This window comes from Uranotaenia lowii, chromosome 3 (genome assembly GCF_029784155.1).
Source record: "Uranotaenia lowii strain MFRU-FL chromosome 3, ASM2978415v1, whole genome shotgun sequence".
NCBI classification, from domain to species: domain Eukaryota; kingdom Metazoa; phylum Arthropoda; class Insecta; order Diptera; family Culicidae; genus Uranotaenia; species Uranotaenia lowii.
The window spans coordinates 188,016,835-188,037,442 of record NC_073693.1 but is presented as its reverse complement, the minus strand read 5'-3'; the positions used below and the strand labels follow the sequence as shown (position 1 = coordinate 188,037,442).

The 20,608-nt window shown below is 36.6% G+C and overlaps 2 protein-coding genes across 2 annotated transcripts in view; one reads left to right on the top strand and one right to left on the bottom strand.

The window, feature by feature from the left end:
- LOC129751451 (ATP-binding cassette sub-family F member 2) overlaps positions 1-6,731 on the bottom strand; it is a 520,520-nt gene extending 513,789 nt beyond the window's left edge. Inside the window, exon 1 of the mRNA XM_055746976.1 lies at positions 6,726-6,731. The gene's annotated coding sequence lies outside the window, so the exon portion shown is untranslated. The remainder of the gene's footprint in view (positions 1-6,725) is intronic.
- On the top strand, positions 220-17,245 carry LOC129751453 (F-box/LRR-repeat protein 7-like). Its single transcript, XM_055746979.1, has 4 exons — positions 220-230; positions 9,088-9,489; positions 9,556-9,762; positions 16,574-17,245. Exons 2-4 carry the CDS (start codon positions 9,097-9,099, stop codon positions 16,817-16,819), a joined length of 846 nt encoding a protein of 281 aa, XP_055602954.1. The 5' UTR covers positions 220-230; positions 9,088-9,096; the 3' UTR covers positions 16,820-17,245.
- Positions 17,246-20,608: the final 3,363 nt, after the last annotated feature.

The window sequence follows — 20,608 nt, the reverse complement described above, 5'->3', positions numbered from 1 at the left end:
TCCCAAAATTGAGCTGAGTACTATTGCTTAAAACCTCTTAATACGTGTGAACGAAAATTAAATGAGGACCCAAATGTTTGCTTTGCTTCCTCAGCGTGTAGATTCGGGAAATTAGGAATCAAAACAAAGTGAAGTAAACAAAAAAAAACGCGCTGCTTCAAAGAAAGTGCTGTTGATTGCTGGTTGATAGTTAATCGCACGCGTTCGTAATGGATTTTCTGCCATGTGAGGTATGCGAATCGCGTTTCTTTACAGACAATCAAGAATATATATATTTTTCTTTCAGATGTTAGAGCACATTTTTAGTTTTTTACCGCACAGTGACAAATTACAAGCGACAGCAGTATGTGAAAGATGGAGAGCTATTTTAGAGCCCAGAATTATATGCAACACAGTTTTGAAAGTTGATGGTAACGAAATCAAAGCACGAAACAGAACGTTTTTCTCTGCCATTCAAAGAATTTCTTATACTGATAGAAAATACGTTACTTGCAAATTGGAAAATGTTGATTTGCACGATATAGAACGTAAGGTTGAACTACAATTAATAGTGTTCCTCGTGAATATCGGAACCAATTTAGAACAACTTTCTCTGAGCTGTTGTAGGCTAACGTTTGCACAACTGCAGAAAATAATGCACCATATGAAAATTTTAAAACACTTAGTTGTTGAAAACTGCAGAATATATTGCGCGGAATTTGTGCAACCAGATATATTGCCGGTTAACAGTAACCTTGAAACCATATATGTCTCGAATTTAAAAACCGAAATTATAAACTTGGTTCTCGATACATTATTTCATGGTAACACAGCCAGAGTGGAGTTAGACATAGTTTCGGAATGCGTAGATGAGAATATCCATCAAATCACAAGATATGCGAAGCGTTTAAACCATTTGTCTATTTTATTTTCTCGAAGCTTTACACTGGAACAAATATTTGAATACGGTTCTTTAGATCTGCGATCTTTGATGCTAATAAGACGTCCTGCTGACCAAATACACAGCTTCATCCTTGAGCAGATGCTCGCGTTACAGTGTAATTTACAGAAACTGCATCTTAATGCACCAGTTTCAATACAAATTTTGAATGCTATGTCAACTTCGTTACCACTCTTGAAGGATCTGTCTGTGATCATTGTACCAATTGAAGTCAATACCGAACCGATGAATTGGCCCAATCTTCAGGTAATCAAAATTATTTCTTTTATATAACAAAATCTTCTTTTAGTATTGGCGGATGTATGAATATTGATGTTGAATATGTATTATAAAAATGTACTCCTTAGTTTGCGTCTCTATAATATTCACAGCGAGAAAATGGTGATAAAATGAGAATTTTCGTAATTTGTATACCTGGTATTTTAAAATTTATCAGTTTATGATCTTTTTGATAAAAAGGCTTACAACAAAATTTAAATGTTTCTCATACTGCAACTATACATTTAAAAAAATAGCAATTGAAAAAAGTGTTTAATTATTTCTATAAATTCAAAACTGATTGTAAAACTCTGATATTTTATTAAACTGAATCGTGTTTTGAAAATATCGTCACTTATTAGGATGAATTCTGGTTTTGATTCTTCAATTTCTTTCAAAATCAGATTTTGAGGTATGAAGCTTTTGGAACTTTATTTTCCTTGATTTTTTCTTGAATTCATAGCTCTCAGCCTACTCATACTGAAAAAAGTGGTATCGGCAAAAAAACTTTTGGGTTCGAATCCCATAAGTTGTCGACGAGATGCTTAGGGAGTAAGTAGAGGCCAGTCTCGAACCCACCCTTGTCCTTCCTCCAACTGGTATCAGCAGGGGTTGGTTTATTATCTTGAACTGCATTCTGTCTGGATATAATGAAGTACAGACCCCGCTCGATTTTGGCAACACGCCCGTACATTTTGTGTTGCCAAAATCGACGGTTTTATTCTCAACTTTTTTTCAGTTAGTTTTACAAAATAACTATTTTTATTATCAAAAACGTTATTTGTGCCAATTTCCGACCATTTGTAGTCATTTCTAATTTTTTTCATCATGTTTTTGATGCATTTTGCACTTTTCTTATTTTGTTTATAATGTTTGTTTTTATTTGTCATATTTGCTTGTTTTGTCATTCTTCATCGTTTATTAGTAATTTTTTCTCATTTTTAGTCTTTTGTTTGAACTTGTTTTTTAACTTTTTGAATTTTTCATCTTTTTGTCAGTTTTGAGTACTTTATAATTTTTTTTAAAAAACTTTTGTTTTTATTTTTGCATTTTATCACCATTTCCGAACATAAAAGCGTATTTATGGTGTTTGTCTGAATTAAAATGGTCATGTTATATCTAAAACTAAAAGCTAATGTTTTTTTTTTTTTTTTCTCTTCTCTCTTTTGGCTCGGACCTATCGTTCCATATTGCCAAGTCTTGTGGTTTATTGGACTGTTATGTTTTGAACAGTTCGCGTGATATTTAAAACGACCGTTCGTTCTCATTTCGTGGGGTTAGAAATCAGTTATTAAAATCAAATGAGTTTGGTGTATAGATAGGATTGTTATTTGTTTATTAGAGTATTTTCATATATTCATTTTGGTGTTTCGCAAGAAGTCAGATATTTGTTTTAGTTCAGTGACGTTTTTTTCTTTGAGGATATCGTTTAGATGTTTTTTGTTGGTAAGTATGTCATATTTAAATCTAAGTTGATTAAAATTGATGCATTCGTATAGTATGTGTTCAACGTTTTCAATTGTTTTGCAGGTTTCACATAAATTAGATTCAACCAAATTCCATTTGGCGAGTCTTTCTTTAGTCGCTGTGTGTCCTGATTTAAGTCTGTTTAGGATGATCACATCTAATGTACTGAAATCTGTGTTCTTAAACCATGGGCTTAAGTTAACTGTAGGTGTGTGATTGAAATGAAATATTACCTTTTCTTGTGAGATATTGTTGTACGTATTTTGCCATTCTTTGATTATATTTCTCTTAAATGTTATAAGTAAATCGTCCTTTGTTATGTGATGATGTTCTATTTGTGTACGTGTTGTTCCTAGCTTGGCTGCATAATCTGCTCGCTCGTTTCCAATGTGTCCTGAGTGACCAGGAATCCATTGTATTATTAATTTAGATATGTTACTTTTTTCCACTGTGTTTTTTATAGTTGCAGCTATATGATTATCTGTAAAATCCCTTTTTAATAGTGAGCAAGCACTTTGGGAGTCAGTAAGAATTAAAATTTCTTGTTGGTTTTTCAATGTTGTATATTCTATTGCTTGTTTGATGGCAGTCAATTCAGCATTCATGATCGTATATTCTTCTTTAAGTCTTCCGCTGTAGGACATAAGTTCTTGCGGATCATAGTATCCATATCCTACTTTACCATTAATTAATGATCCATCCGTGAACATTTTATAGTAATTTTTGTAGTTATTATTCAACAGTTCGTTAATTATGATTTTTTGTTTTTCTTTTGCAGTTTTTTTTTTGTTGACATCGAGTAATTTATCTTTAATTTGGATTTTAGTATATCTTGATTCTTCTATTTTAGTTCCTAGTTGAGCAAAGAGATAGTTGTTTTCTGTCGCTATTCTCTCTAAGAAGGTGGTGTGTTTTTCTGTCCTGTTGGTGTACATTAGTTCGGTTAGATTTTCGATTATGGGACTATTTTTGTTGTATATAGTTTTGGTAACTTCCTTCATGGCCAACCATTCTGCTCTTAGAATAAGAGGAATTTCCCCAGATTGAGCTAGTACTACTTGGATTGGGGTCGAGGTCAATAATCTCATTGATAATCTTAGAGCCTGTAAGTATGCTGGTTCTAGTTTTTGAAAGGTTGTTTTTGCAGCCGCAGCGTAAACAGTTATTCCGTAATCAATGATAGTTTTAATTAAAGCTTTCGTAATTTGGAGCATTTGTTTCGGATGAGCTCCGCTCCGTTTCCTGCTTATCATTTTAAGGATGTTTGTTTTTCGTTTGACTTTTATTATTGTATCTTGTATATGGGCTTTGTAATTTAATTTATGATCTATGATAACTCCTAAAAATCTATGTTTCTCTACTATTTCTATCGTTTGATTATCTATTTTTAGGTCTATTGATCGGGGGATTTTATTTGTGAAAATGATCGAGGCTGTTTTGGATGGATTTATTTCTAATTTTAGATTTTTAAATGTGATGGCTAATCTATTCAATATGTTGTTTGTTATTCTACTGGCTGTGGTTGCATTTATTGATTTTACTAGAAGTGTAAAATCGTCTGCAAATTGTATCAAATGTCCTTGTTGAGTCAATTCATGTAATTGTTTTGTGTAGATATTAAAAAGTATTGGACTTAAAGGGCACCCTTGTGGTAATCCCTTATTTGTAATATTTATGATCTGATTACCGTTATTCAAAGTTAGTATTGTAGTTCTCTCTTTCAGGTAGCAGTATATCCAGTTCGTGATTTCCTGTGGGATTTTTTCTTTCTCTAATGTTTCTAAGAGAATTTCAATATCGACATTGTCGAACGCTTTGGTAAGGTCCAAGAAGGTAGCAATAATTACTCCCCCGTCCCGTTTTGATTCTTTTATTTCTGAAACTAGAAAATTGATGCAATTTACTGCAGATGTTTGTTTTTTAAATCCAAACGATGATCTAGGTATAATTTTATGTTTGTCAATATATTCTGTTAGTCTATTTTTGACTACAAAGTTGTTCATTTTAAGCAGAACCGAAATCATGGATAGCGGACGATATGAGTTAGCCTGGTTAGGATCTTTATTAGGTTTTAGTATTGGGATAATCTTTATTTTCCTCCAGTTCATTGGAATTTCTCCAGTTTCAAGTACATTTGATAGCAATTCTATGAGTTTAATCTGTAGTTCAATTTTAAGATTTTTCAAGATATAGAACGAGATGTTGTCAATTCCTGGGGTTGAGTGTTCTTTTTTCCGTTTTAAGATTTTTCTGAACTCTTCAAAGTTTATTTTCAATTTGTTTTGCGTCTCCTTCATTATGTAAGAAGTCGGATTATTTAAAACTGGGAAGTTTTGATTTATAAAATCTTTCGCTAGCTGTTCGTCATTCAAAAGCCAATTATTGTTCTTGGCTGGTTTACCTCCTCCTATAATTTTTATCGTATTCCAAAGGTTTTTACTCGTAATTTCTGGGTTGATGTTGTCTATTGTTTCATTCCACGTTTTTCTTTTTTCTATTCTTATTTGTCGTTTAAGGAGTGCTTTTGCTTTTTTATATTCAATGTAGTTATTATCGTTTTGAATTCTGAGATACATTTTGAGTTTGTTATTCTTTCTTGCATGTAGAATTTCAATTTCCTGCGTCCACCACTTTTTAAAAAGCTAATGTTGTTTCTAAAAACCTTTCGATTTTGGCACATGTGCCAAAATCGGATGTTGCCAAAATCGAATGTTGCCAAAATCGAATGTTGCCAAAATCGAATGTTGCCAAAAACGAACGGGGTCTGTACATGATGGTCTAACCAACGCACACAGGGGAAAACCATGTAAAAAGGTGATCAAAATTGTTTACGCCAAAACGGAGCGTTTTAGACCCATAGTGTCTTCGGGACATTTTAACTACATTTAAAGCACTTTAAAATGAGCTTTTGATAAAAATGATTAAATCACCTAGCAGTGAGATAGAAAAATTATTTTTTTTTTTATTTTTCATTTCAGAGCACTTATGTCTTTGGCAAGTTTTTAGATTGTAAAAATTGTAGCAATTTTGTTGAAGACGTCAACATCGTTGAAGCTAACCCAAAAAAGTTAGAAGGGTTCAAAATAAAAAAATATTTTTTTATCAAAATTTTCAGTATTTTAACGATTTCTTTTCAGGCCGAGCTTATTCAAGCATCACTTACTATTCTACGCTGCCTACTCTAAACTTTAAAAAATTTCCTTCTTCAAAAACTATCTCTAATTTTCATTTCCATCATTTCCATTCATTTTCGTTTCCATCCCCGAGCAACGCCACAAAAAAAGGATCAATTTATCATTTTTCATTAATTCAAAGATACAGATTTTAGGGCAGAATGCCACAAAGTGCTAATATTTTTTGATAACATGATAGCTGATTCTTGCATTACTCAAAACAAAATTTGTTCAGCTAAGTACTGAATACTCATGATTTTAACACATTTAATCAACAAAGTTGTTTATTTTAAATATCCAAGATTTATTATTATTTAAAATGATGTCGAAATTCTCGTAACGGGAAAAAATAACAAAATGAAAATTTTTATAACTATTACATATACCTGTGTAAGTAAAAATTACTCACGGACTTTGGAAAAATTGATCATTAAGTTAAAACTTTTATAATTTAAAACATTGTAATTATAACTTTTGCCAAAAAAAAGTGAACACATTTTTTAAATATTTTTTTATCTATTTTCAAAAAGTTTTCCGAAATGCCCCCAAGTAAGTGCAAATTAAGTTTTCATGATGAGGATACTTGATCCCAGGGGTGAAAATTAAAAAAAATGTTTTCTTAGTTATTGATCTCTTGATGAAAAATTTATTAATTTTTATAATGTGACTTATAGATCTTTTCCAGGGTGTCGACTACCTGGAAAAACCTGGAAAATCAGGGAAAATCAGGGAATTCAATTTAAAATCAGGGATATCAGGGAATTGTTCCACGAATCAGGGAAAAAATAATGATCCTGATTTTATTTGAAGAAATTGAAACGTCATAGTTTATTATCTGCTTAAAAATTTACTTCAGTGTACGTTGCTCATGTAATTATCGTTATCCCTTCGATTTTTTGCGTTTCCGAGGCTTGTTTTGCATGAGAGTGGTGTTAGCCCTTCAATTTACGCGCTTTTTCATGAAGTGCATGAAATAAAAAATCATCTACTACCATCGAAAGACATTGTTCTCGGATATGACACTGAGAATGCTTTGAAAAAATGTCCTAAGCTCAGCGAAAAGCAAGTTCTGCAATTTCGTATCGAATGCAAAGGAATGCTGAAGGCAATTGTACTTAGGGGTCGTTCAAATATTACGTAACGCAATTTTCGGTCATTTTCAACCCCCCCACCCCCCTTCGTAACACATTCGTCTCAGATTTTCTATCCTAAATCCATAAAGCGTAACAAACTCTTACACCCCCTCCCCCCCTAAACGCGTTACGTAATATTTGAATGGCCCCTTAAGTTAATGAAGCGATCGCCATTAACTTATCCTCTGACCAAGGCCGCCTCTTGCATTGATCCGGCAGTTATCAGCAGCGATACCAAATTTGCCAAAAAACGATTTGAGAAGACTTTGACTATATTGACAGATACTGGACGCGTTAGTGGATCCTCGGCAGATTTAGCAATACGGCAGTATTTCGGAGTGATTGCCAGAGGCGATAAATTTGATAATTATGACCGTAGCAAAGAAAGGCTGGATCATTTTTGGAGTGGAGTGCTAGCAATGATCTGCTGTCTTTCACATGGCAACGCGAATATTGAACGTGGTTTTTCAGTGAATTCCGAATGTCTCTTCGAAAATATGCGCGAAGAATCAAGGGTGGCTTAACGACAAATCTATAATGCTGTTTTTATGGTGGAGGGATAAAATCAGTCCAAATTTCCAACAAACTTATTCAGAGAGTTCGAAATTCACATGCTCTGTATTTGGAAGACAAAGATCGCCGCAAAAAGGAAGCTCTTGAATCAGATCAAACAAAGCTGATGAAGCGTCATCGAGAAGCGGATGCAAAATCGCTTGAGGTGAAACGGAGGAAAATTTTGGAAGACGCACAGAAGAAGGCTGATAGCTTGCAAGAGAAAATTGTTATGCTGAAATCATAAGAGTTTCTACAAGTTGATCCAAACTTGCTGACTTATCTTAAAATGTTTAATATCACAAATAATACTTCCATTCAAATTATCGTAATAAATTAGTATCGACTCAATGCTTTCTGTGCGTTTATTTTCGGGAGAAATATATTTTTTATAACTTTAAGTTGCTTCTTCAAGTTGTTTTTCAAACCTGGAATTTTCTGGAAAAACGACTGGAAAATCAGGGAAAAACAGGGAATTTTATTACCAGATATGAGTCGACACCCTGTTTTCCCTTTTTCTTTTTCTTCTACTTCTTATTCTCTTCGCTATTTTTCACAGATCACTTTTTGGGGCCTAGAATCTAGCAGCGATTTCGACTCGATGATGTCAACTGAATTATAAAGCCATAGTTTAACTTGTTTCATCTGCCGATTTGACATATTTGTTAGGTGTCGTAGAGGAAATCAGAAGACTCGAGTTCGATTCCTGGTCGAAGGGATTTTTAATGTCTGAATACGAAACAATGAAGTACCACTCACATATTAGAGCTGTTATCTATGGTTAAATAAAGGTCTTTATTAAGGTTGCCATTATGCTCTTATCTCCCCTTTATCTTGACATGTACACCACCAAAATGCATTTTGGCATGCCAAGATAAGCAGCATACCTTCCCGTCTTCCCTCTGAAAGAAAAAATCAAAAAACATTTCTTGTACCCCAAAAAATTAAATTTTTTGTTTGCCTGGTTTGTTACGCTGACACCAATTACAGTAATTTTTGGTTCTATGATATTTTTATGGAAAACTGGTTACAAAATCTGGAATAATTTTTTTTCATGAGTTTTTCTACTATGTTAGTCATTGAGAATCAGTTCATAACTGTCATGGGTTACATAAATTAACGTTCAAAGTTAGCATAGATTGGTGAAAATTTTAAGTAAAAAGGCGTATGTTTTTAAAGCTTCCGATAATATTATTTCATTTTATAAAATTTTACAAAAATGTCAAAGCTTGTATGGAAAGATCTTGAAAAAGTGTTTTTTCAACATTTCGGATTCATAAATAATCATTGCCTGGATCTTAGGAAAAGTAAATAGTTCTGCTCAGGATCGGCTAGTTCCGCTCAAGGTCATTTACTCTACAACATATTTTTGTTCGCCTGACCTCCCATAGTCCAAGCGAATGTTTATCAAAAATAAATTTTTCAGGCCAAATACCTTTGATCTCCATAGATTTTACAAATTCAAACATTTCCATATTTTGTTTGCCGTGCCAATTCACAATCAATTTCCTAGATATTTCTATTTCCACATTGTTTTTAACAATTTCTTTATTTCTTGTTTCAGATTCTGAATATGTCGTTTCGAGATGACTTGTATTATTTATTAGAAAAGATGAACTTCACAATGCTTTCCGATCTTCAATTGCAATCGCATAAATTGAATAGACATGTCATTTTTGAAATCTATAAAAAATGTCCGCGATTAAAACGGCTTGCTTTATGTGCAACGTCATTGTTAAACTGTGATAGCGTTCTCGGGAAAATCGCCGTAAATCTAAATCAATTGCGGGAACTAGCCTTAGAATGCAGTACAAGAACTTCATTTCTCCCGTTAATGGCGTCTTTGAATTATTTGAATAATTTAACCACGTTGTCAATACATCGCTGCGAGAACATAACAGATGAAAGCATATCATTTTTAAACATTCCCTTTTTAACTCGACTTCAAATAGTTCAAAATAGAAAGGTAAATTGGGTTTAAAATGCCAATGAGTAGGTACATTTGTTTATAACATGTTTGTTTATTTCACAGATATCAAAGGTTGGTCTGAATGATCTATTCTGTCATTGTATCCGTTTGAAAGATTTAACGATTCGAGAGTGCATTGGTGTCGATGATGATGCTGTAGATACGATATGTACATGTTTACCCTTGCTAGAGAAGTTGGACCTCAGTAGTTCGCCTACGATAACGCTGAACAGCATTAGATATATAATGAATGGTTTGAAGTATTTAAAGGTAATTGTTTTTTTATTAACACTTTTTAAACTTAACCGTCCTTTGCGATTAGGGTCTATATGCCCCGAACTGTACTTTCTCGAAGCAATATCTCAGAAACGGTTAAAGCTATACATTAAATTTTCTGACTTTTCCTAAAATTCCTCACTTTTAGATTTTTGAATAGGGTTTCCAGAGTTACCCAGCAAAATAAGGATAATTAGCCGGTCAGGGTCATATAGACTCGGATTATTGTTTTAGTTATAAAATCAAAACTACCGAACCGATTTTTGTAAACTGTACTATTTTAAAATCGTCCTAATGACTGCTATGAAAATCATCTGAAAAATTTGAGTTTTGATTCTTGTGATCTTCATCAAGCGACCTTGAAGCTGAAAAGTCTTTAAGAAATGGGTGTTTTGCATCAAAAATAACTCATTTAATTGAAGTCGTTTTGAAAAACTTTTGATTGATATGATTTCAGATAGATTGAGAGCTTATATTGATATAATAAAAGTGCTTGACTTTACAAACCTCAGCGGGTTATTCGAAAAGTTCATAGAATTTTTTTTTGATGATTTTATAACTATACTTTCCTGAAGATCAAGTAATTTTGATGAAAAAAATAACGTTCAGTTCAATTACATTCGATTGTAGCCGATAGTGATGATATAATAATGAAGAGACTGATATGACCAATTCTAGTAACAAATCATAGATTTGAACATATTGAGGGGCAAATCTGAGGAATATCGACTTTTACTTTAGGCTTTTTGTTACCCTGAGCTCAACTACTCTGAAATGTAAAAGAGTGATACCACTGACCATACTGACTGGACACTCGATTTTGTTTTCTGGATAATTTTTACAACAGTACGCAATGTCGATTCCAGAATGCGCATCGATCGATTTGAATTCCCTGTTAGGAAATGCCACCCAACTTTAAAAATAAAACACGCAATTTCTACGATAAAATCGGGCTTAACCGGACCGTTTTTCCTACAGGGCATTTTTCGTCAAATTTTTCAGGTTCGTCACCTGCCGTCGGTATTGCGATCCTGCAAAATCTGACAACAAAAAATTAGACAGAAAATGGTTGAATTTTTGTTCTAAGTGTCATGTCAGCGTGGTCAGTGGTGAAACGTTCAAAATATGGTCAATATCATCTTGACGTATTTCTTTCAATTTTGCATTTAAAAAACCTAAACACCCCTCATTTTAAAGGTGTGTGTGCGTAGAATGTTGCTTCTATTTGGATTTTGGAATTCACTCTTGTCAAAATTCCATCCAAGGGAAAAGAGCAGCGTATCAAAATTTTGCTCGTGCATCGCGAAAATCCGAGCTGCTCGCACGCAAAGCTGGTAAAATCGCTAAAAGTTGCAAACAAATGTAATTAAAGTGTTTGGGGAACGTTTGTCGACAGCCAGGAATTCTGGATCGGGGGGAAAACGAAAACCGGGAGCCGCTGAGACGACAAAGAGAGTTGCCGGTAGTTTCAAGCGAAACCCTAACCTTTCTCTCCGAGATGCCCCAAATAAGCTGGGTGTATCGTTTACAACCGTGCATCGAGCCAAAAAACGGGCCGGACTATCGACTTACAAGAACGTAGTGACTCCAAATCGCGATGATAAACAAAATACGACGGCCAAAGCGCGATCCCTGAGGCTGTACACGACGATGCTGACGAAGTTTGACTGCGTGGTAATGGACGACGAAACCTACGTCAAAGCCGACTACAAGCAGCTTCCGGGACAGGAGTTTTATACGGCAAAAGGAAGGGGAAAGGTAGCAGATATTTTCAATCATATGGAACTGTCTAAGTTCGCGAAGAAATATCTGGTTTAGCAAGCCATTTGTACCTGTGGCTTGAAAAGCAGCATTTTCATAGCTTCCGGCACTGTCAACCAAGAAATTTACGTGGAAGAGTGTTTGAATAAACGTCTGCTGCCTCTCCCGGTTGTTCCGTACTGTTTTGGCCGGATTTGGCACCTTGCCATTACGGCAAAAAGGCCTTGGAGTGGTACGCCGCCAACAACGTGCAGGTGGTTCCCAAGGACAAGAACCCTCCCACCACGCCAGAGCTCCGCCCAATTGAGAAATACTGGGCTATTGTCAAGCGGAACCTAAAGAAGACCAAGCCGAGCAGCAGTTCAAGGCAAACTGGCTTTCTGCGGCGAAGAAGGTGGACAAGGTGGCTGTACAAAATCTGATGGCAGGGGTTAAGCGTAAGGCCCGGCACGGATTTGGAAAAGCGGAAGCCAAACTGAATATCTTTCCGGAATTTTATACTAATTAAACTTGAAATAGAAATTTAATTTTATTTTTAAAATAAACGATTTCACCGATTTACACGCGTTTCCCTTGATCAAATTTTGACCGTATCATCCTTTAAATTCAATTTTTAAATATATAAAAATCAAATACAACACTTCATTTCACCCACATTCTGCACATCAAATCCATTTTATGTTGAAATACGGCTCAGCGAATTTCTGAAATCTCTCGTTGTATGTTTTATGGTACTCCATTCGATAAATATCACAAAAATTTTTTTAGTAAGGTTTACATTGGTTTTCATGTTTTTCAAGATTAAATGAATTATGAGCCAAGTTTTATAAATATAAGCCAACACTACGCCGCCACGAGCTTCTGGGGCTGCCTTTTCTTTGATGCCCATCTTGATTCCAGTCAGGTGCCTCTACGAATCTCGTTCTCATCTATTCGCAGCGCGCGGGCAATTCGTCTTCACTTACATTCCCGAATCTCGATTTCTAGCGCCTTTTGGTGACACCGTTGATGAAGTTCCACGTTTGAGATCCATTTGACAAGCCACCGAGCGCGGATGATATTCCGCAGGCAGCGATTCACAAAAACTTACAGTTTTCGCGTCATCACCAATTATGTGCACCAAGTTTCGTACCCGTAGAACAACACGGATTTGATGTTCGAGTTGAAGATTCGCATTCTGTTCTTAAAGAAATCTGGCGTGAGCGCCAAGTGTTTCGAAGACTCGCAAACGCGAATCGGTCCTTTGTGATCCGGGTTTCGATGTCTTTCTTGGCGTTATCTGGCAATCAAGATACTAGAAGCACTCCTCTTTCCGAACTTGTTGCCCAGCTACCATGAAATTGGAAGGATTTCCATCGACTTGGTCTTTCCGACATTGACTTAGAAACCTGAGGTGAGGTCGTCGAGTTTGCTCTGCATGGCTTGTTGTCTTTGGGCGAGCAACCCAATATCGTCAGCCAGGTCAAGGTCGTTCAGCTGCTCCATTGTCGAAGGTTTGGTCTACAGTCAATCGATCCAGTCAAGATCTCGTCAATAAGATACATCCTTGTCTCATTCCAGCAGTTACCTGGATTAGATCAGACAAGACACCGTCGTGTAGGACCTTGCACGAAAATGCCTCGTACCGTGCTTCGATGAGATGAACTAGTTTCTCTTAAAATCCTCTTCGTCTTAAAGCCACCCAGATGTTTTCATATTTCAGTCGGTCGAATGCTTTTTCGAAAACAACGAACACCAGTAAAAGAGAGTCCAGGAATTCACCGATTTGCTCCAGTCTTCTTCGTAGCGTTGTGATTTGGTCCACACATGATCGTCCGGATCGGAATCCGGCTTTTTGCCGTCGGAGTGTAGCGTCAATCTTCTTCTGGATCCTGTTTAGTATCACTTTGCAGAGTACTTTGATGGTTGTACAGATCAACGTTATGCCACGCCAGTTACAACACTCTCTCCTTTCTTAGGGAGTGTTGCAGTACCCCAAATGTCAACGAAAAGACTTTGCATCACTTGTGCTGACAAGCCAGGGTGGGATTTTAGCATTTCAGCAGGGATGCAATCGATCCCAGGCTCTTTGTTGGATTTCATGTCTTTGATTGCCGCTTCATTTTTAGCCAGCGAGGGCGCTTTCGAGTTGACTCTGAAGAGTTGATTGAAATGCTCAGTCAGGAAGTTTGTCCAGGCTCTCTTGTCTCGTCTACAAGCTCGTTAAACTACCTTTTCCAGCTCCTCATATCGTAGGTGGGCGGCTACTTTGGCTGACCCAGTACATGCCTGCTCAATTCTAACTTTCGTCTTTCTCCGAGTATCGACCATCTTCCAAGTTTCATCCGACATCCTTTCACTTCTTCTTCCACAAACTTCACCGAGAGTACCATGGCTCGTCGTGATAAAGGCCATCTTGATGATGCAGATGTGGTTAACATGATTTTCTGTTTGACGATCTCGGGATACCCAAGTGACCTTATGTGCTGGTCGATTGGGAAAGAGCGATCCACCGATTACTATCACGCAGCAACAATTTTTTTGGCAAAGGAATTTTCCTTTGTTTAGTCGCCAAACAAAGGTAATTTTTTTTTGATTATGGGACAAACAAATATTCCTTTGTTTCTAATCCATTTTCCTTTACTTCAAAGAATTTTTCGGCTTTGAAATTAAAAAAAAATCTTTGTGTTTTTTAGTTCAAGGAATAAATCCTTTGTTTCAAAAAACATATTTTGAATCGAAATCATAATACATTGTTTCAAAATAAAAAGAAGTTTGTTGCAATAGAATAATTTTATGGATCCAAATCAATTTTGTTTCAAATACCAAGTTTTCTCTGAGTGATGTTGTTGTTGCTACAAAATTGTGCAAACAGCTCTCCGTTTTCGCTTATCAGTCCTAGACCATGGCCCCCTGATTATCGGAGCCAATCTTTGCGGATTTGGATGTCACCCTTCGAAATTTTCTCAATCACGCTGTAAAACTGCTTTTTCCCCTGCAAATCGGCAACGTCAATCGGCGCATAACACTGAACCATTGTAAGGTTTCTAACCCGTGTTCTAAATCTGGATTCTTTCGTTTATCGGTTCCCATCTAATGAGGACCGCGTAGGCCTGCGGGCTTAACAGGAAACCAACTTCCGAGTAGCGTGTTCTCCTTGTATGCCAGAGTAAAGCAGGATTTGTCCGGACTGTGTCTTGTGTTCCCCAGAGTTTTATTTTCGCTCAGTCCCAATATCTCTAACTTGAGACGGCTTGCTACTCTAGCGAGTTGAGCCAGCTTAGCTGGCTGGGCAAGGGTCAAAACATTCCAAGCTCCAGTGCGGTTTTTTCTTGTCTCAGTTTCTGTAACGATTGATTTATCAGGAACAGTAGGTTTCTAGCCTTAAGTCACTATCTCGCGATGGGGCTGCCATCTCGGGTTTAGCTGGTGGGAGCCGCAATTCATAAATTCAGCTACTCGCTGCGAGACACACGCTGTTACCTCCCGCTCCCGACCTCGAGAACTGACGCGTGCGGGGCACTTTCCCAGTCTGCATGCGACCAAAGCATCCACCGGGGTTGAGTATACGATCTTCGCTTAGGTTACTCGAATCCCAGCCGGCACCACGAGGATGTTGAGATAGGAGTTGTGAATAAGAGGTGATATGACTATAAGGTCTCGCCCAGACAACCATTTGGTGGGTATTTCGAATTTGCAACGCAAATATACGTGTAAATATACGTGTAAACATATCGTATATAATGTAGCAAAACCAGCATATACGTATCATTTTGGAGGCCATATAGGTACATTAGCAAACATATTCTTGATTTGGATTGTATAAAATTACGATTTGCCCGACTTGTCATGCGCATCATTTACGACTACCCTGATTCTTTTTGGAATATACTATGACAATTTACATCATCATATAGATGATTGAGGTTGTAATATACGACATGTTTCGTATCAATATGGAAAGTTTGACGACTTATTTGGTCGTCTTTTGCGACTTGAGTGCAGGGCTCTCATTTTCCGTCAGTTAAATAAAAATAAGATTTTTTTTTTTTTGTACTTCAAACCAATTGGTTTATTTATCCCCAAAAATAATAAAAATAAGATTATTTCAAAGAAATGCGTTTTTTGCTGTCAAATTAAAGTTTTTTAACGTTCATGAAGTAATTGTTAGTACCTGGACTTGATCCCCTGACCATACGATCTGCAGCTCATGATGGTTCCTCGACGCTATCTGGAATATATAAATTCAAGGGGATTTGCTTCAAAGGCATTAAACCAAAAGCAAATCGTATATTTCTATAACTTAAATCTTTTAAATCGTAGAACACGTCATCGATGATCTAAAAATAGACCAACATTTTGAAGCCTCCTTTGATACGATTCCAATCATCGATGTCCCATTATCATAAACGATTTTATTGAACTTTTTTGTATTCTTTTACGATTGCCAGCAAATACGTTTTACGAAAATCAGATATGCAAATTAATTTGCAAAGGTATACGATTGCATGCACATTATTACGAATCAATGCAGTTATATACGTTTTTTATTTCGAATTATTTTATGCATAGCACGACAAAATCTCTCAGTCACGGCTGATCACCGTATATCGGTTGTTTCACGGATTTTTTTGCGAATTGTCGTACACAAAGGTCGAGTTCATATGTACATAAATATGAGTCTCTCTTCTTGTCGTAATAAATTCATGCAATGCTTTTAAATACGATAAAGAATATGCATGGACCGCACATTGTAGGTGCAGATATACGAAAATGAATATAAATAACATTCTATACGATATAATCTGTAAAAGAAAATACGACTTCTGGTTGTCTGGGCGGGTTCTTGCCAACCAGTTTTTAAGATGCGATGTAGTTATTGAAAGATAGAATCGATTCTCATTTTCACGTAGATAATTTATGTTTACTCTTGCTAGAATGCTTGTATCATACAAGTTGTATGTAGTCAGTAGTAGTAACAAATATTGTTTATCAAATAAAGCCTTTGCCATTTTATTTTTATTTTGTAAAGATCATATGAGCTAATATCTTTTTTTCTTTTCAGAGTTTACGACTTGAAGACTGTCAGCGCATATTGGTACAATGGCGATCGGCTCCAAGATACTTATGCAGTTTGTATGCCCTAAAGTCTTTTTACCGCGCATATCCGGAATTTTTCTATTATAATCTCCCCATTGAAGAAAATGATCGGTATAGTGATGACTATTATTATTATTACGATAGCTCGAGTAGCTACGCTTCTACTGATGGTGAAGATGAATTCGAAGATTCATCAAAACTTGGCAACTGATTTCTAATTATATTGGAGACGGTGATAAGTGAAAATCAATTTTTGATTTTACATTCCAAAATTCGTGAAATATTTAGAAATTTATATGGCATTTGAATATGAAAATCATGGTTTAATGCTCGCATTTTCGAGGGTTACGGGTTTATCCGTAAACGTAATAGGGGAACAACAAACGTGTTTGTATGGCTCATTTGTTACTCATATAAAGCAATAAATGATCTCAATTTCTAACGGAAAAAATGCTTTACGAAACATGAAACAAACCAATAAATTTATTTAAACCGTGTTTTTTATTTAATTTCGCTCCTTCTAATAGCTACGGTTGCAAATATGTAACATGATATTTGAACAAAATAGTTTTGTCTGATAAAAATGACATATCCAGAGCTACTGACTGCATTTATTTTGTTCATCAATCGAGTTCCGCAACATTAGGACAGTTCGCTTTTTTGGATAAAAAAAATACTGAGCGCAGCGATAGACCTAGAGTGTCCTATACTGCGTATCAATTCTTATCAATATGGTATTGTTAAATTTTAGGGTGACACCTAGTATTGCAAAATATTTCAAACTTTTTTAATGCGTCTAAAACAATAAGCAAACCAAAGACCCAAAAACAAAGTACTTCAACCGAAAAACTGGTCTGATTCTAGCTGCAAAAATTTGAAAAAAATAAGAAAGATTTCTCACTATCGATAGAAGTTAGTTAGCTAGACTGTTATTCATCGAACATCGTAAATTTTCAGATAACTATCCATTTGTTTAACAGTATGTCATTTCTTTGCTGATGATTTTGCTACTGTAAGCAGTATCCGAAGCAGAAGTTCTAAATGATGAGTATTGCAAAATAGAATAATCAGATTCTTTCCGTAGCGTTTCATTATTAGAATAGTTTGGTTTTATAGATTCTTTTGCGTTTTTTACTATTACACTAAGTTTTCGATTGGAAAAACATGTTTTTATCAAATTCCTTGTGTTAACCAGATTTAAGAAAAAAAATAAGACTAAGCCATCAAGGTCACTGATCACACTGACATGACACTTAGAACACAAATTCAACCATTTTCAGGCTGTTTTTTTTTGTCAAATTTGATAGGTTTAAAAAACCGACGGAAAAATGAACCTGTTCAGCCCAATTTTATTGTAGAATTTGCCTTTTTTTATTTGAAAGTTGGGTGGCACTTTCTAACTGAGATAGCATTTCTCATATCGATCGATGCGCACTCTGGAATCGATATTGCGTACTGTTGGAAAAAATATCCAACAAACGAAATCGAGAGTCCAGTCATTATGATCAGTGGAAGTACTATCATTTTCCTTGCTCAATATGGTTCATTTTTCCAATTCAGATCGTGTAAATTTGTAGTAATTTAGAATATTTAACTGGCTTCGGGAATTCCCGGGATTTTTTAGGCGTTTCCCGGGATTCGGGGATTCCCGAATTTCTCTAATTCCCGGGAAATCCCGGGTAGGACACTCTAGATAGACCTTCTTGGTTTTAGTCGATTTGCAGACAGTAAACTAAAGCGGGTCATAGATTACACAAATGGCCTGTACAAATTCGTCAATTGTTTGATCCATGCTCGCCCACACACTATACAAACATTTTTCACGCGAACACAAACGATTGCGGGCGAAAACAGCAACAGCAACAAAAAAACATCTCCACCCCGGCTGGGAGGATGATTTGTACAAAATATTTCGATCCCGACCGATTTTACTCCAACCGTTTGGGCGCTCATTGAAGCAGTGCCATACACTATGCAAATCGTGTTTACAGCGACAAAATTTCATCGAATTTTATCGCATTTGTACAAATGTTGTGTAGTGTAACATGGTTACTATTTGCTTCTCCAATACAAACAATATTATCATAGAGTAAAGATAGTTTAATAAGACATTTTGTAAATATTATTGTTAGTTATTTAATTCGTCAATGTTTTTGTAAATAAAAAGAAATAAAATAAAAAGATTTATCACATGTACCGTCCAAATGAAACGAACCATTATCATGCTGATCCGATGCAAGTTTTCATTCAAGCTTTTATGCAACTTCTCCATACAACATCCGCTTTCCATGACTATGGTAATAGGGTGCCGCCGCTCGAGATAACTCTCAGAGATCCGAGAAGGATCCGGGATGAAAGGGAAAGATGACTTGTTTGGGGAGACACAAGAGATTGCCCAATGTCATGCCGAGAGCATGGCTGGTGTACCCGAACTAAGGTTCGAAAGTTCGATGACCGCATTCGTGGGTCATCGGATTTCCCCTCAAAAAGGTCAAAGGATTTTCCATACTTGCGACCCAACTGAGGATCCACGGAACGGATCTTGATCACTTTGATCCAGACCGTGGTTTAGGCCGTAGCGAGGTTCTTTTTTATTTGTATCGCGAAGTCGCAAAAGTAAAAAAAAACACGTGAAGTGTCTTTGATGTTGAGATGTTAATTGTTCTTGTTCCGTTTCCCTTTTTAGCTAGATTAGAAAAGCTAGGAAGTTGCGTTGTGCGTGTGTTCATATCTATGTGCGTCGACCTTCAACAAAAAAGGTAAAAATTCTAACGAATTCTGTGTGTGCCCTGTGTGTGAGTTAATGTTTGCCGTACGAATCTTCCGTACTATTCTCCTTATATAGGAAAGCAACACCGCAACGCTTTTAGCGATCCCTACGGAACCTCGCATTTCCAGCCACGGGAGGCTTCGAAGTTTGCCCGACGTAGCACGTTGGAAGGGAAACGCACGCCACCAAGCGTTCTCCACCAGCCCGTAGCAAGCCATATCCTACCGGGCCGACGGTATTCATCAGCACCCCACCGTAGCCGGAAGCGTCGCAGAAAGTTTGGACATCATTTAAGGAAGACCCCTTAGCCCCTTCAACGACCAGTCCAACCGTCTATTTTTGGCAGTGATTGAATTTTGCTGAGCATGAATTGATCAACCTTCTCTCGCTCACTGCTTTACTCGAAAGCAAAGGTTGCTTTGAGGCAGCGAAAACGACAAAACCGATGATGCATACGCTCTCAATATGGCCCGCCTTCAAGAAGCAGTATACATTCGAGGCAGCGAATCCAAAAAACCAAACGAATGGCTCTCACTCATCTCCTGTTAAGCGGGCCATAGACTACACAACATTTGTACAAATGCGATGAAATTCGATGAAATTTTGTCGCTGTGAGCACGATTTGCATAGTGTATGGCACTGCTTGAATGAGCACCCAAACGGTTGGAGTAAAATCGGTCGGGATCGAAATATTTTGTACAAAACATTCTCCCAGCCGGGGTAGAGATGGTTTTTTTTGTTGCTGTTGCTGTTTTCGCCAGCAATCATTTGTGTTCGCGTGAAATATGTTTGTATAGTGTGTGGGCGAGCATAGATCAAACAATCGACGCGGAATCATCGAATTTGTACAGGCCAATTTGTGTAGTCTATGGCCCGCTTTACAAGCTTGAAGGAAGCGAATTCAAAAGGCAGAGTGAACCCGAGTCTCCTCGTTTGTGCCTGGATCGAATGCGTGAGGTTTTTCTGCTATTGCTATTATTGCACAGCAACCGCACGCAGGCAGCTAGTTTTTTCGTTTCTTTTCCTCCCTTCTCTTTGCACTATACGTTGCGGGCCGTGCAACGCAATAAGTTCGGTTGTTTTTGTTGTTGCCTCAACCTTTGCGGCGAGGTTGAAGATGTTCTCCTCAACGACAGCTATCGGCTGGAGTTATTCAAATTCAAGAACGTAAATGAGTATGTGTGCCTCGTCTTCTTCATGCATCATGTAGCAACCGAACGTTGAGAGAGT